General features: G+C 36.1%; 2 protein-coding genes and 1 pseudogene across 3 annotated transcripts; 2 read left to right on the top strand and 1 right to left on the bottom strand.

The window, feature by feature from the left end:
* The first annotated feature begins 1,152 nt into the window (after window positions 1-1,152).
* On the top strand, window positions 1,153-1,629 carry LOC137743080 (uncharacterized). Its single transcript, XM_068482995.2, has one exon. The coding sequence runs from the start codon at window positions 1,153-1,155 to the stop codon at window positions 1,627-1,629; it is 477 nt and encodes a 158-aa protein (XP_068339096.2).
* A 5,329-nt stretch (window positions 1,630-6,958) lies between these two features.
* On the top strand, window positions 6,959-12,959 carry LOC137743081 (putative F-box protein At5g52610). The gene is made up of 4 exons (XM_088680242.1): window positions 6,959-7,742; window positions 9,826-9,836; window positions 12,315-12,318; window positions 12,568-12,959. The coding sequence occupies exons 1-4, from the start codon at window positions 6,959-6,961 to the stop codon at window positions 12,957-12,959; spliced, it is 1,191 nt and encodes a 396-aa protein (XP_088536368.1).
* A 201-nt stretch (window positions 12,960-13,160) lies between these two features.
* LOC137743844 (LOB domain-containing protein 1-like) lies at window positions 13,161-15,740 on the bottom strand (annotated as a pseudogene). The gene is made up of 2 exons (XR_015952991.1): window positions 15,356-15,740; window positions 13,161-13,654 (listed from the first exon to the last, which is right to left on the bottom strand). The product of XR_015952991.1 is annotated as an LOB domain-containing protein 1-like (transcript).
* Window positions 15,741-16,146: the final 406 nt, after the last annotated feature.

The following is a 16,146-nucleotide window of genomic DNA, read 5'->3' as shown; positions in this document are numbered from 1 at the left end:
AGATTGTAACCCATATTAATTAATGCTCAAACTACACCCAAGTGAACCAAGTCCAAACCAACGCGCTTTCTAATATTTTTTTAATAAATTACCCTTTATAATTACTTAAGCTTTTAGGGAATAAGAGGCTCTGATTAGTCAGCCTATATTTGTAGTTTCTAAATCCTAAAGCTTTATAGTAGATTTATGAAATTAAAGTTAGCTAGCTTTGATGCTACTTGGCTTAATTTTTTTAGGAATTCTTGAAACTTAAGTTGTTACAAGATTAAACTTGAAAAAGTTGGGCAACCCGAACACAACCCAAGTAAACCCTAACCCAATTAAACTCGAGTCCAAATGAACCCGAATAAAACCCAACCCGAACCCGAGCCCGAATTGTAAAAGTTGGGTTAGGATTGGGTTGACCTTCAAACCTGCCCGAGTTGCAGCTCTAACTTATAGTTTAGTATAAAGATAAGTTAGTTACGATGTAGTCTCTTAGGATTTTATAGTCGTTTCGGCATTCTCGTTTGTTTAATAATATTCTTTATTATTTTGTAGTCTTGCTCGTTGCACTCTTTGATATTCAACTTGGTATCAGAGCAGGTTTGATCATTCGAGATTTAATTTGTTCTTGATTCGAATCAGTATGTTTGTTTATGTTATTCATTGTTTATTTCCGGTTTAGATTGTCTTGGTGTAGTTTGAAAAACAAAAAAATTTGGAAAAGAAAAATTGTCATCGCGATGACCGTCGGTGCCGCGCCGCACCAAAGCCAATTTGAAACGTAAGGTCTGCAACCTGATAATTGCTCAAAAGTGCATGTCTAATGCGCTTTGATTATACCCGTTACGTGTTTTTCTCTAGTAATTTATCAAATTTGTGCTTTAAAAAGAAAATATATTTTCCCGATTTGGAACACCTAGAGCTATTATCAGTGATGGGGGTAAACATTTTTGTAATAAACCATTTGAAGCTTTGATGAAAAAATATGGTATTACTCACAAAGTGGCTACCCCTTATCATCTCCAAACAAGTGGCCAAGTTGAGCTTGCCAATCAGGAGATAAAACAAATTTTAGAAAAAACGGTTAGCCCAAATCGTAAAGATTGGTCTATCCGACCAACCGATGCATTATGGGCTTATCATACAGCTTTTAAAACCCCGCTTGGTATGTCTTCCTGTAGACTAGTTTATGGGAAAGCTTGTCGCTTGCCTGTGGAACTGGAACACAAAGCCTACTGGGCTATTAAGATGTTCAATTTTAACTTGGATGCTGCCAGTTTGAATAGAAAACTTCAATTGAATGAATTGGCAGAAATTAGGAATGAGGCCTATGAAAGTTCTAAAATTTACAAGGAACGAATGAAAGTTTTCCATGATAGAAATATTTTGAGAAAAACTTTTGAGCCTTTGCAGAAAGTATTCTGGTACAATTCGAGATTGCATTTGTTTCCTGGTAAACTTCGTTCTAGATGGACAGGTCCTTATGTGGTGAAAAGAGTTTTTCCTTTTGGAGTTGTGGAGGTCGAGGATACAACGAATGGTAATGTATTTAAAGTTAATGGTCAGCGGCTTAAGCCCTTTTTGGAAAGTATTGCCTTGCAGGATGAGACCATTGGTTTGGAGGATCCTGTTTATCAGGACTGATTTCTTTACTCTAGCCCATATTTTCTTTTATTTTTCTCTTTTGTTTGTTTTGTTTATTTTTCAGTTTATCAATATGTCGCCAACAAGTTGCTGGAAGAATTTTGAAGCCTTCTTAGACCTTCAGGTGTATTCTTTCCTGAATCTTTCTCTCAATTTAAATTGCTTGTCTTTCTTGCTTATTATTCTTATGAATATTAACATTGAGGACAATGTCAGTTTTAAGTTGGGGGGAGTAGAAGTAAATTTTACTTGCTTTTGGCGACATGTTGAGTTGTTTTTCATTTTATTTTTATTTTATGTAATTTTCGTCCCTTTTATTTGAAAAAAAAAAAAGGTAAAAAAAGAAAAAGTCCAACTTAAAAAATAAAAAATAAAAAGAAAGGAAATTTGCATTTTACTGTTTTTAATTAGATTTTTGTTAGTTTCTCAACCCAATGATCAGATTGAATTGAATTTCATACATGTTCATTAAGGAAATAGTGAGCATGTTTTAATTGAGATGCCTTATTCTCTTATTAGCTCCCTACCTTTTTTATTATTCTTGGAAAAGCAATGCACATAGCCATCTTGATGTGAAACTAATGCATGATTTAAAGATTAATATGTGAATCTGGTGATCTTGTGTAGCCTTGTGAGTTTTTGAGCTTATACGATTGAAACACTATACATCAATCGCTTTTTATTCTTGTGCGTATGATCTCACAATCACATGTATCTCTAGAACTTGCTTTAAACCTACCGAACATATTTCAATTCATGTGATAACTTGAAAATGAATGAGGCATTTAGGATATCCATCATGGCCAAACAAACTAGTGTCCCTGATACATTATCCCTTAAATAACCATTTGAGCCTAAATAAGCATTTTCTTTCATGACCCATGTTCTCCTTACCCATAAAGCTTAAATACTATATCCTACCTCAGTCTATGAAAGCTTGTAGAGCCGAAAAGTCTTGAAAGTTGAAAGGAAAGGAGTATATGTGTTTGGTATCTAAATTGATTCTTGTTTATATATTAATATAAAATAAAATAAAATAAAAAAACACAATCTTGCTGAAATGAAGTCTGAGACCCAACACAATGAAATGTGGTCTCTAATAGTGAAAGGTGTTAATATGTTCAAGATATTGATGGAGCCACCGAGGATTCAAGTGACTTTTGCAGTCAATTATTTTCATCATGTGCTCTACTAATTTTCATAGGCTCTTTGTTTTCCCATTCCTTTTTCTTCTTTTTAACCTTAACCACAAGCCCCATTCCAACCTTAATAAAGACCTTTGATTCAAGTAGTCACATGATATTGATAGCGAGTAGGTGGATAAGCAAGCATATGGTGGCATGTTTTTATGAGATCACTTGAATGAGACACATTAACGCAGAAATATTGAGTGCATGAGTCTAAATCCTATGAGAGACTTACTTGTTTTCATATTGAGATTTAAAGAAACTTAGGATCACATTGTTATGGCTATTTCACACACTACGCTCCAAGGATATTTGAGAAATTATTACTAATACTAGAATATTGTGGATTCGCTTGATTTATGCTTATTAAGGTTCTTGATTATTATGTACACTTGAATAAAATGCTTTGAGGGTTATGTAGGGGAACTGATTTTTCCATGTGACTTTTTGTTTTTGGTTTGGTGCTAGAGTATGTTTTCAGTTGCTTGAATTGCTAGAGACTAGCAATAAGCTAGTTGGGGGGTGTGATAATTGCTCAAAAGTGCATGTCTAATGCGCTTTGATTATACCCGTTACAAGTTTTTCTCTAATAATTTATCAAATTTGTGCTTTATCATGTATAACTGGTCAAATAGGTTTTATATCTAATTTGTTTTAATTTTTTACTGATGTTATATTAATGTTAATGTGCAAGACTATGAGAATGTTGCAAGGCAATTAAAGGGTGAGGCACAAGACAATAAATTGGTGATTAACTCTATGTCGGTTACCGAAAAGAAATGAAGAAAGGAGAAGGCAAAGAAGAAGAAAAAGAAATGGTCAGCCATTACCATTTCAATATGGCATTAAGGCTTATCAATGATCATTATTCAGAGGGTTATGGGAATTGGCATTAACATAATAATAATGGGTTGATCAATGACCATTATTCAAGAAGAATATGAAGGGAGATTGGCTGCGGCAACATCTCAAATAATCTCCATTTGATTGTTTCCAAAGGGCCCGGCTCTTTCATAATTTTAAACTTTTCTTTTTCTATTTACTTTATGGAGAACTAATCTCCCTAGCTAAAGCAAGGGGGGAAACCTATATTACGAGTATGTAGTTTTATTATTTTGATTCTATTTTAAAGTTTTAATGTCAATTTTACATTGTGGATTTTCAATGGAATTTCTTATTTATTCTATTTTCATATTGATGAATGTTGGTTATGATTCATAAGTTTAATCCTATTTTTCTTATAATTTTGTTTCACATTCATGCTTTTAGTGAATTGAATAAATTAGCAGATTGGTACGATTTCGACGGAGTAATTTCTTAATATTTTGTTTAACCGAAACCACCAACATCCATGACCACCCCACCATCGCCTACATGACTCACCGCCGTCGCACCCAGATCCGTCCCGCATCAATTAGCACTACGTTGTGCACCACCCGTTGCCAGACCCAGCTAATCAACCCGCACCCGACCCATTCATGGTTTGCCACTGCAGTACCCGCTGCCTGAGAGCCACTCACTTGCTGCTCACGTTTGCACTTCTTGTTTGTTGACCGTCGTTGCTGCTACCAAATCGAATCCAGGTTGTCGGTCTGAGGAACTGCTGTTGTTCGAGGCTGGTCTGTTGGCCCCTGTCTTCAATTCTGATGAATCGGAGTATTGTATAATGATGGCCCTTTATTTTGATCAGATGGACCTTTACTTTGATCAATACTTTGATCAGAAGTGTTGATAAAAAAGACAAAAAATTGTTTGGTTTTTATAAGGCCCACACGGGCAATGCGAAATAATTGACTGGGAAAAGATTGGCATTTTTGGTTTGTCACTCGAGTGCTTGGACACTCGAGTGATAGTAGTTTCTTGGTTCTCTCCTTTGTTGTTGTAATTGGAATATGGAAATCTCATCCATTTAATGACAAGGAGCAATAATATGCCTTCTTTCCATACTCTTAACATCAGTCAGTCGGAATCAGTTTGCCAGTTAAGCCAAGTCAAGTCACGTTTGCATGTTTGTCGGTCTACATAACGGAGACAGTCCACGTATGCTTGTTTGCAAACCCATGTCATATACCGCTATGAGTTTGACGAGGGTGTTGGAAAATATTAGTATTTTATGATTATTTGGGTTTGCTTGTTAGTTTAGTATATGGGCTTAGCCCATCCGAATTAGGGTTTCTAGGTTTTTTTTTTTTTTCTCTATAAATATAGCTTATAGTTTAGTATGAAAATAAGTTAGTCACGATATAGTCTATTGAGATTTTATAGCCGTTTCGACATTCTCGTTTGTTTAATAATATTCTTATTATTTTGTAGTCTTACTCATTGCACACTTTGATATTCATGTTGCGAATTGTGGCCCTTCTAAGTTTTGCCATTGATCCAATTTGTAGTGTGTGCTACTTAAATAGTTTTCCACAACCACCATAGAGTACATCCATGTCCGATTCACTAAGTGGTGTATCCTTTCCCAATCAAGTAAGTAGTGCATCCGGCTCAAACAACTATTAAGTGCATCCGTGGAAGATTTGATCCAAACTCACAATCGTGAAATCATGTACATGCATAATGTGTTCAATTTGCAAGAACTTTATAGATGGTTTGAGCCCAATGTACTATTAATGTTGGTGGTTTTCGAGTTTAAGTGTTGATTATCATGCTATAAAAATAAGAATTGATTTTGTATTTTAAAGTCTTAAGCCATATATATAGTTAGTCTGTTAATCGATTAGATGCAGTGAAAAATACCTCAACCCAATATTGATGATGAAACTTAGAGAGAAGTAATAGTGCTATGGTGGTCTCTACTACACACCTGCTTCATTTCGACACAGCCGGGTGTGTAAGGACAACAAAATTATTGATGAATACTATGAGACTTGCAACACACACCTAGTAAAATTCATCCCTAAATCTCTTCTTAAAATCTTAATTAATTACATTTTCAATATAACCTTTGAAGTGAACAAAAATAATACACTCTACATTTAGCCCTCATAGAACCAACTTTACTTTGTAATTCATCCACAAACAACACTTTAAATCGAAAACCACTAACATAACTGACATGGATTGGTCCCCAAACTTAAAAAAAATGAATCAATCCTAGACATCAAATACAGTAGAATCACTAGAACTGAAGAGTAGCTTATGACTTATACCTATTACGCATTTTGAAAAGAAGAAATCATGAGAGCTTTTACTTGAGTAAAGTTTAATACTGACATCAATTTCTTGAAAGAGAAAAGGAGGATGTCCTAACCGAAATTGGAGAGCCTTGTAAGGGGAAGAGATCCTCTCCGGATCTATACATCCAGATCGAGTTCAGGGATCAAATGATCATGACTTTTAAAATTTGACCATACAGCCAAAAGCAAAGAAGTTCGTGAAAACTTGTGAAAGTTAGAACAATTTTTTGCCGTAGTATCAAATTTTAAAGGTCAAAATCCTTTCATTCCTGGGCTATGAATGTATAGATCGAAAAAGGATCACTCCCCTTGTAAAGGATAGAATCCTTGTTTCATTCCTGGGCTATGAATGTATAGATCCAAAAAGGATCACTCCCCTTGTAAAGGATAGAATCCTTGCTTAACGGGCACCTGAAAAAGTATTTTTCCTATACATTTGTCCTTACTCATTGACGATAAATTTTTCATTGATCAGAACACAAGTGGTACACCAAATATTTTTATATAAATGATGAAAATTTTTAATATTAACTTACTAACTTTTTAACACACATATTCCAGCATTTGTATAGTAACATGTGGTGTACCACTCCATGTTCCGATCACATGTAAAAATCTCTTCTCATTGACCCGTACGAATCAAGTGTTAATGGTTATCTTTTAATTATTCATACACATATAACAAGTTAAACTCGATCATAGAAAAGAATATTAACTGGGAGAAGAACACAATGTGTTTGTCTCATACCTTAATAATATTATAATCTCCAATTGGTGGCGTAGTCAAGGGTTAATCGCCAACTGGATAATAATGTTTTTTTTTTTTAACACGTTGTCATGTTCTCTTGGTTTCCTGTCAGGATAAAAACTATGAACTTTTGATTTCCCATTCACCATCTGCAGCTAGAAAACTAGCTCTCACTTGTAATAACTTGTGGTTAGTAAGGAAAATATCACATGGAATCATCAGATGGTCCAGAGCTCCCTAGCCAAGTTACATGCTTTGAGATCCTCCCAAGGTTACCATCCAAGTCTCTGATGCGCTTCAGGTGTGTATGCAAGTCTTGGTCCTCTCTCACTCGCAACCCTTCATTTGTCAATGCCCATCAAAACTTGGGTTGCAACAAGCACACTCACCTCCTTCTCACGGCCTCGGACAAAACCACAAAGCAGCAACACTTCTTCTCCTTACAAATTAATCAACAAGGAAGTCTAACACCGGCTGCCCATCTTCTAACCCTTCAAACGCCGCCAACCGAGAATGAACGTCTCTACACTGCACAGTGTATGAACGGCTTGGCCTGTCTTTACCTTTCTAATACATCAGCTCCCAAACAAACAGATCCAAACCACCCCGTACGAATATTCAACCCCTGCACCCGAGAGTCTTTATCTCTTCCCCACACTTCACCTGCGTCCTGCACAGCACATGTTACACACCATTTCGGGTACAGTCCTCTTACAAATGAGTATAAAGTTCTCCAAGTGCAAAAGCTTATCCCTGCTTTGGGAGATGTGCATTTTATGTTCAAGGTATTTAAAATGGGGGCAAGTTTATGGAGGCACATAGAGGTAGACCTTAATGATATCTCTTTTGATCCTCTTAACTTCCCCTTTCACAGGCGAAGTGTGTGCGTAAATGGGGCCATACATTGGATGCATGGGACACCCAACCCCATTGTGGTTTTCGACAATGAAGACGAGAAATTCAGAGTGATCCCACTTCCTGAAGATTATACTTGTTTCACGCATCTTGTTAGTGATAAAACTTAGAATTGTTTTGAAGTTGATATTTTAGGAGGGAAATTTTTACACGGAAGAGGAAAGATTTTTTTTTCAGGAATGTGCAGAGCTCTCTGCACAGAGAGCAGCAACACAGATATTTTATAGAAAATATCAGAACAACAACTTTCTGTTACAAGCTATCTCAGCCCTTAATTTATAAAACAGAAATCTAAGCCAACACTTGTCCTATGAGACTAAGTAAGAACTTAACAGTTGAACCCTTCCTTCTCAGCCATTAGATCAAAACCAACTTTCATTTAATTCCAACACTCCCCATCAAATGAATTTTGGTTTTGATCCCAAGCATTTCTCTGAGATAAACAAATCTGTCTTTAGGTAGAGCTTTGGTGAAGATGTCTGCCAGTTGATCCTGAGACTTGCAGTAGATCAGTTCAATGGTATTCTCCTGCAATGCTTCCCTTATGAAGTGAAACTTCCTTTTGATATGTTTGGTTTTCTGGTGAAAAATAGGATTCTTAGTCATAGCTATTGCTGATGTGTTGTCACACATAAGTGGTGTAGCATCCACTTGCATTTCACCAAAATCCTTTAACACAAACCTCAACCATATAGCTTGAGAGGTAGCCATTGCAGCACTTACATACTCTGCCTCAGCCGTAGACAGTGCAACACTTTGTTGCTTGACAGAAGCCCAAGAAAATATTCCAGAACCAAACGAAAAGGCATATCCTGAGGTACTTCTCATGTCATCTTCACTGCCTCCCCAATCACTGTCACAGAAGCCAACTAGAATTGCTTCTTTTCCCTTCTCATACTTGATCCCATAGTCTAAGGTCCCTGAGATATACCTGAGTACTCTCTTAGCAGTTCCCATATGAATTCTTGTGGGATTATGCATGAACCTTGATAAGAGACTGGCTGCATACATAATGTCAGGCCTTGTTGCAGTTAAGTAAAGTAAACTCCCAACAATTTTCCTATAGAGATTTTCATCAGCAGATTCAGAACCATCGATTTTGCACAGCTTCTCATTTGTGATCAATGGTGTTCCCACAGATTTGCATCCCTCCAGATTGAATCTTCTAAGCAGAGATTGTGCATACTTCTCTTGATGTATGAAGATTCCAGTAACATCTTGAATTACTCCAATTCCCAAGAAGTGATGCAGCAATCCAAGATCAGTCATCTCATATTGCCTCATCATATCTTTTCTGAATTCTTCAATCATTTCTTCACAATTTCCAGTAAACACCACATCATCAACATATATGGACACAATAAGCATCTCAGTTTTCTCACCAATTTTTGTGTACAATGTAGCTTCACTAGGACTTTTGTTAAATCCACATCTGCTGAAATAGGAGTCTATCTCACTGTACCAAGCCCTGGGGGCTTGTTTGAGTCCATACAGTGCCTTGTTTAACTTATACACTCTCTCTTCTTCATTTGGGACTTCAAAGCCTTGTGGTTGATCCATGTACACTTCTTCCTCCAGTGTGCCATTTAGAAAGGCTGATTTAACATCTAATTGATGTAGCTTCCATCCCTTTTGAGCAGCAAGAGCAACCAAGGTTCTGATAGTGTCTAACCTTGCTACAGGGGCAAAGGTTTCATTGAAATCAATCCCTGGTTGTTGTGAGTAGCCTTTGGCTACCAGTCTTGCTTTATTCTTCATTATAGATCCATCCAGATTCAGCTTGGTCTTGTAGATCCATTTCACACCTATCACAGGTTTATCACTTGGTCTGTTCACTAATTTCCAAGTAGAGTTTTTTTCAATCATGGTGATTTCTTCACTCATAGCTTTCTGCCAAGATTGATCCATTTCTGCTTCTTCAAAACTCTCTGGTTCAGCAATACAGTAGTTGCAGACTGCATAGATCTCATCTAGACTCCTTAATTTTAATGGAGTTGTTCCAGGGGAGGAACCCTGCAATTCTTGTCCTTCTGCATTTGAAGTAGAGGACTGAGATCCTTGTGATGGTGTAGAGAAATCGTTTTGACTTCCACCTGTTATAACAGGTTCATTTTCAGGTTGCACAGATGCTTGTGTTCTTTCCATTGTTAATGGAAATGAGATGGTGTCAATGTTCTTGGTTTCCCAATTCCATGCTTCATTTTCTTTGAACACCACATCTCTTGAGATTATAACCTTATGTGTCTCAAGGTTGTAGAGTCTATAGCCCTTTTCACAGCTTCCATAGCCTACAAGGACACACTTGATACTGTTGACTTCAAGTTTGTGTCTTAATTGAGATGGTATATGTGCATAGCAGATTGATCCGAACACTGTCAAGTGCTTTACATTTGGTTTTCTGCCACTAAATGCCTCAAATGGTGTTTTCCTCTCGAGTGCTTTAGTTGGACACCTGTTTAGAAGATACACAGAAGCATTGACTGCCTCACCCCAGAAGGAAAGTGGCATTTTCTTATCATGCAGCATTGACTTGGTCATTTCAACCACAGTCTTATTCTTCCTCTCAGCTACACCATTCTGATGTGGTGTGTAAGCCACTGTCAGTTGCTTCTGTAATCCTGCCCCTTCACAGAATTCCTGGAACTCAATGGAGGTGAACTCACCACCTCTGTCACTTCTCAGTCTTTTGATCTTTAGACCACACTGAAGTTCAACCATTACTTTGAACTTTTTGAAAATAGTAAAAACCTCACTCTTGTTTCTCATGAAGTAAACCCAAACCATCCTGGTGCAGTCATCAATAAATAACAGAAAATATCTGTTCCCACTGAGTGTAGGTGTTTTCATAGGACCACACACATCTGTGTGAATGAGTTCTAGAGGTTGGCTAGCTCTCCATGCATTTCCAGTTTCGAAGGAGTCCCTGTGATGCTTCCCCAGTATGCAACCTTCACAAGGTTCTTTTGTTTCTTGTAGCTCAGGTAGTCCAGTCACCATTTGTAATCTCTCCAAGTTCTTCAAACTGTGAAAGTTGAGATGTCCATATCTCTTGTGCCATAACCACGAATTCTCTGCAACACTTGCTTTTAGAGCAACTGAGTTAGTGTAGTCTAGCATAAGTGGAAAGCTTTTGTTTTCAGTCATGCCAACTTGTGTTACCAGATTTTGGAGACTTCTGTCATCAAAGATCTCCACCATGTCATCCCCAAAGAGTAAGAAGTAACCATGTGCGATCATTTGTCCCACATTAAGGAGATTTTCATCAAGGCCAGGTACTAGTATCACATCCTTGATGAATCTTCTTCCACCCTTTGTCTCTAGAACCAGAGTTCATTTTCCAGTAGCTTCCACAAGTTGACCATTTCCCATTTTAACTCTGCAATTGAAGCTTCTGTCAATATTGACTAATAGTGATTCATATGCAGTCATATGATTACTGCATCCACTGTCAATGTACCAGATTCCTCTTTTATTTTCAGTTCTTGCAACACTACACGCATAAAAAACATTTACTTCCTCTTCTTCTGCTCTATGTGCATAGTTGACAGCTTGGTTCCTTCTTGGATTACAGTCTTTTGCCAGATGACCAAATCTCTCACACTTAGTGCATTTGGGCTTTCCCTTATACCAGCAGACACCATAGTGTAGTTTGTCACATATTTTGCACTTAGTTTTAGTGGATTCACTGCTAGATTCTGATCTTGGTTGTGGAGTGAACTTGTTATCCCATTTCTTCCCTTTTCCTTTCCAGAATTTCTTTTGATTTGAGTTGTTCCCCTGAGCCTTGTAGCTGCTATCTCTGTCAGTTACACTTAGGCTAGAAAAAGCTTTTTCAGCTAAGCTTTCAGAGTGCATGTTTAGCCTCTGCTCATATCCTTTCAGTGTACCAATCACTTCCTGAACCTCAATGGAATCAAGGTCCTTAGTTTCTTCTATAATGGATGCAATAGAATCATAGGATTTGGGCAGGCTTATAAGTATCTTTTGCACTAATCTTTGGTTTGATAGTTCTTCACCAAGAGTTTTCATTTGATTCACTATATCAGTCATCCTAGTTAAATAAACAGATAGAGATTCGCCATCATTCATTCTAGTGTACTCAAAATCTCTCCTTAAACATTGTAGTTTGACAGATCTAACCTTTTTGTCACCACGAAAATTCTTGTTGAAGAACATCCCACGCAGCCTTGGATGATTCAAAGTTTGAGATTCGAGGAAATATTTCGTCAGAAACTGCCCCTTTAATGATACCAAGAGCTTTTGCATCTCTGGTTTCATTAATCTTCATTGAGCTCTTAACTGACTTTTGATCTTCATCACTGGAATCATCTCCAGACTCTCCATTTTCGATACCCTTGTCCACCAAGTTCCAAAGATCATATGATTTGAATATGGTCTTCATCTTGATAGACCAGAAATCGTAGTTGGACCCGTTGAAGATAGGAGCCCTCAGTTCTCCTCCACTGCTCGAAGTTGCCATATGAGACTTTGTAAGAACAGTAAGGTTTTCAAAAATTCTGGAATTGAATTTCCCTCCTTTTTTCAGTAGTACGAAGCACACAAAACGCCCAGTTCTGAATTCTTGATCAGAACCTAAGCTCTGAGGCCATGATAAAACTTAGAATTGTTTTGAAGTTGATATTTTAGGAGGGAAGTTTTTACACGGAAGAGGAAAGATTTTTTTTCAGGAATGTGCAGAGCTCTCTGCACAGAGAGCAGCAACACAGATATTTTATAGAAAATATCAGAACAACAACTTTCTGTTACAAGCTATCTCAGCCCTTAATTTATAAAACAGAAATCTAAGCCAACACTTGTCCTATGAGACTAAGTAAGAACTTAACAGTTGAACCCTTCCTTCTCAGCCATTAGATCAAAACCAACTTTCATTTAATTCCAACAGTTAGTTATCCCGTGGGAAATATAGTTGGTGTGGGTGGATATTTGGGTCTAATAGGTGACAGGAGTATGATGAAAAATGAAGCGATGGGGTTATGGATTTTAAAGGACTACGAAAATCTGAACTGGGTTAAGGAGATCATCGTTTTTCCTCGTTGGGCAGTGTCAGGGTATGCTGTTCCTTTTTGTAGCATTCACACAGATGAGCTCCTCCTCCAATCTTCAGGGTTGAGCAGACAGAACCCTGCCTGCATGAAGGTGATTCTATACAACATGAAGAATGAAAGTTTGAGGAGAAGTGATATTGTTTTCCCCGACAAATGGGCTTATTTGACTCGGACTCGATTCAAGTTGCTTACTAGTTACGAGGAAAGCATTGAACCCTTGATAAGATGAGTCACGAGACATGCCTATTTCATCATCAAGTTTTAATTTTATGATTTTTGCAATTTGGCTGGAGAACTTAGGCTTTTCTGGTATTTTTAGGACTTTTCAAGCAAGTTAACCAAAGCAGCTTAAATAGCTGCATAATTGGCATATAGAGATGAATGTAAACTTAGAGCTTGTCAATTCTTTTGACAAAAATTATTAATTATGATGCTCGACTGAAGTTTTTTTTTTTCCCCGATAAAAGGTATAGTGAGAATTTACATTGCATGATCAGCAGCTACAACAACAATGACCTCACACATTTTTTTTTTTTTTTTTTTTTGTTGCTATGGATATATAAATTATTAATATTATTTTTTTTTCTCTAAATATTCATGTCCAAAGTGGTTCCCATAATGAGCCTAGAGTGGTGGAATCATCAAGGAAGCCTAAGTTGGTCTGGCTGCCCCCCATGAGGATTGGTGGCGAGGAAGTTGTGATCAAGTGATTGTGGAGGAGATCAGAGCCACATGGTTGGCTTGCTGGCGTTGCATGTTGACAAGCTCAGTCTGTGCCTTGGCCAGTTGTGCCTGCAGCTCATTCACTTGCTTCTGCAGGTGGCAGATTGCTCCAGCACACCCATAAACTGGGTCTCTAATTCTTGCACTTGCCTCATAAAGCATGCTGCTCACTGCATCGGCTCTTTGAGATTCTGGAAGGTCCTGTTAAAAAAATTGCATGCTCCTTTTAGTTTATACATATGTTTACAACCTCTTGGATGTATCCACAAATTTAATAAATAAAAAACTTTTTTCTCAACTCTCTTTTATGAGGTGAGATTCATGATAACGTGGGACAATACATGATCCACCTCATAAAGAAAAACTTGTATAAGAGCAGCCGGATCACGTATAATATCCGACTGCTCTCATAATTAAAAACACAACCTCTTGGATTTAGTTGTCATATGCTAAAGATTTCCTACACCTCAAAACGTTAAAAGAATAGCGAGATATAGAATATTGATTTGTTGTTAATTGTGAAATTCTCACCTTTGCCAGTTTTTTCTTCCTTGTTAGGTTGCTGTCAAAATAATTTAGTCAGAGTAGTTGATTTCCCTGATAAAAGCACTACTAGGCCTAAAGATTTGGTACGTCTGCGTATTTATTTCTAGTGTCTACGTATGTGTGTGAACAACCCCAAGACTTTTCAAATATGGATGCAAACTAACATAATAGTATTTCATGAAAAATGTACATATAATATGTTTATGTTGTCAGATTGTAAATATAAATTACACACCTAAATAAGAATAATTTTAGGAAGACTTTGGATGCGGTTCTTAGTTATGAATATTCTTTGATTTAAACCTTGTTGGTTTTTAATTTTTTATCAAGGTCCCTAAAATTAATGTGATAATTTATTTCTATGTACATTACTATATTTTTTAAATTAAAAATTAGAAATCTTAGTGTTTATATAAATGAGATTTTAAATTAAAAAAACCATAATTTGTGGGATTAAAAATATTAAAATATAAATATACTATTGTGTGTGTGTGTGTAAACATGGGTACATTCATCAAAATTAACCAAAAAATTAATTGTATCAAAACATGGGTACATTCTTCAAAATCACAACGAAAAAAAAAAAAAAAGATATTAGGCTTAATAACATTAGTAAATTTCTTCGATTAAACTTGACATTGATACATTTTAAAATCAAAGAAAAAAGAATGTACCCATATAAGTTTAAAAATGGATTAGAGAAAATTTGAATATATTTTATATAAAAAAAATTGTACATTTTACATATAACAAATTGGTATATTTAAGAATGAGTACATTTTAATATTAAAAAGTTTTACATGAATGGGTACATATAATTAGCATGGGTACATTTAGCAAAAATAAAAAGTACAAATAAAAAAAATACATGAGTACAAATACAAATAAACTTTAAAAAATATGGGCACACAAAGAAATTAAATATGGGTACAAATTAAAATTGAAAAGAAAATGAGTACAAATTAAAAAAGAATTACAATTAAAAATGGGTACAAACTAAAACTAAAAATATATGATAAAAAATTTAGTCATAAATGTAAATAGACTAATTGTAATATTTTTAACATTAAATAAATATATTTAGAAATAAAAAATATTTTATTATTCAAATAATTAATGATGTTATTAATACCCAAAGACCTTGATCAAAAATTAAAAATGAATAGAAGTTTAATTAATGAAGTAGTAAAAGAAAGGACGATAACCTAATTTCATCATCATTTTACCTCTAAATTTACAGTCTAATAGTAAAACGATAGTTTGAACTCTTCCGTATTTTGAAAATATTTCAAATCCCAAGGTCTTAGACCTACTTTGACCAGTGCTCTTGTTTTGGAAAATGATGAAGAAAAGTACCTGCAAGAACTTGATGATATTGCTTGCCCCAAAGACACGATGAGCTATAGTAAACTTGACTGGCTCAGAGGGAGGAAAGTAAGGGGCCAAAACGCACTTCTCTGCACATCTTCTCCTCAAGATCTTGCATGCAGAACAAGGACTTATAACTGGTGGACTTGGAGTAGGAGTTGGGGTTGGCGGAGACGATGGTGAAGATGAAGGAGGAGATTGAGACATAGTTGATGAAGTGGTTGTGTAATTTGTGTTCATTGTTTCAGTACTGCACTCCATTGCAGCTCAAGCTTGAAGCTTTGGTTTGGACTTGGTATATGCTGAGAGAGAGAGAGAGAGAGAGAGAGAGAGAGAGAGAGAGAGAGAGAGAGAGAGAGAGAGAGAGAGAGAGAGCTGAGCTGAGGTGGGGTTTGCTTGAAGCACAAAGTGAGGGTATAAATAGGGAAAGTGCAGCTGGGTACTGAGGTATCGTATGACGTCAGCTGTTGAATGTTATTGTATTTAAGTAGGGTGCGGCTTCTACTACCAATATAATGATAGAATCAAATTTTGATTTCTAATTAAGCGGTTAGGTTTGTGTGCTACGTCATTAAAAATGTGAATTTCGTAATTATTATGTCATCATTTAATAATTGAATTAACAGATCGTTTAATGAATATTAAAATAAGGTGACAAATAAATATATAGAATCAATATATTTATATATTGGATGAGATTGTAATTGAACATAAATATAATAGTGCAAAAAGTAAGCTCTGTTGAAAAGTCTGATGACAATGAATGCCCACAGTTCATT

Source organism: Pyrus communis, chromosome 11 (assembly GCF_041283825.1).
Source record: "Pyrus communis isolate YQ-2024b chromosome 11, ASM4128382v1, whole genome shotgun sequence".
In the NCBI taxonomy this organism is placed as follows: Eukaryota; Viridiplantae; Streptophyta; class Magnoliopsida; order Rosales; family Rosaceae; genus Pyrus; species Pyrus communis.
The sequence above is the reverse complement of the archived record's forward strand: the minus strand, read 5'-3'. Positions and strand labels throughout refer to the sequence as shown.

Coding starts and splice junctions, on each gene's coding strand:
- LOC137743080 (XM_068482995.2), top strand. CDS start 1,153: ATGTCTTCCTGTAGACTAGTTTATGGGAAAGCTTGTCGCTTGCCTGTG.
- LOC137743081 (XM_088680242.1), top strand. CDS start 6,959: ATGGAATCATCAGATGGTCCAGAGCTCCCTAGCCAAGTTACATGCTTT.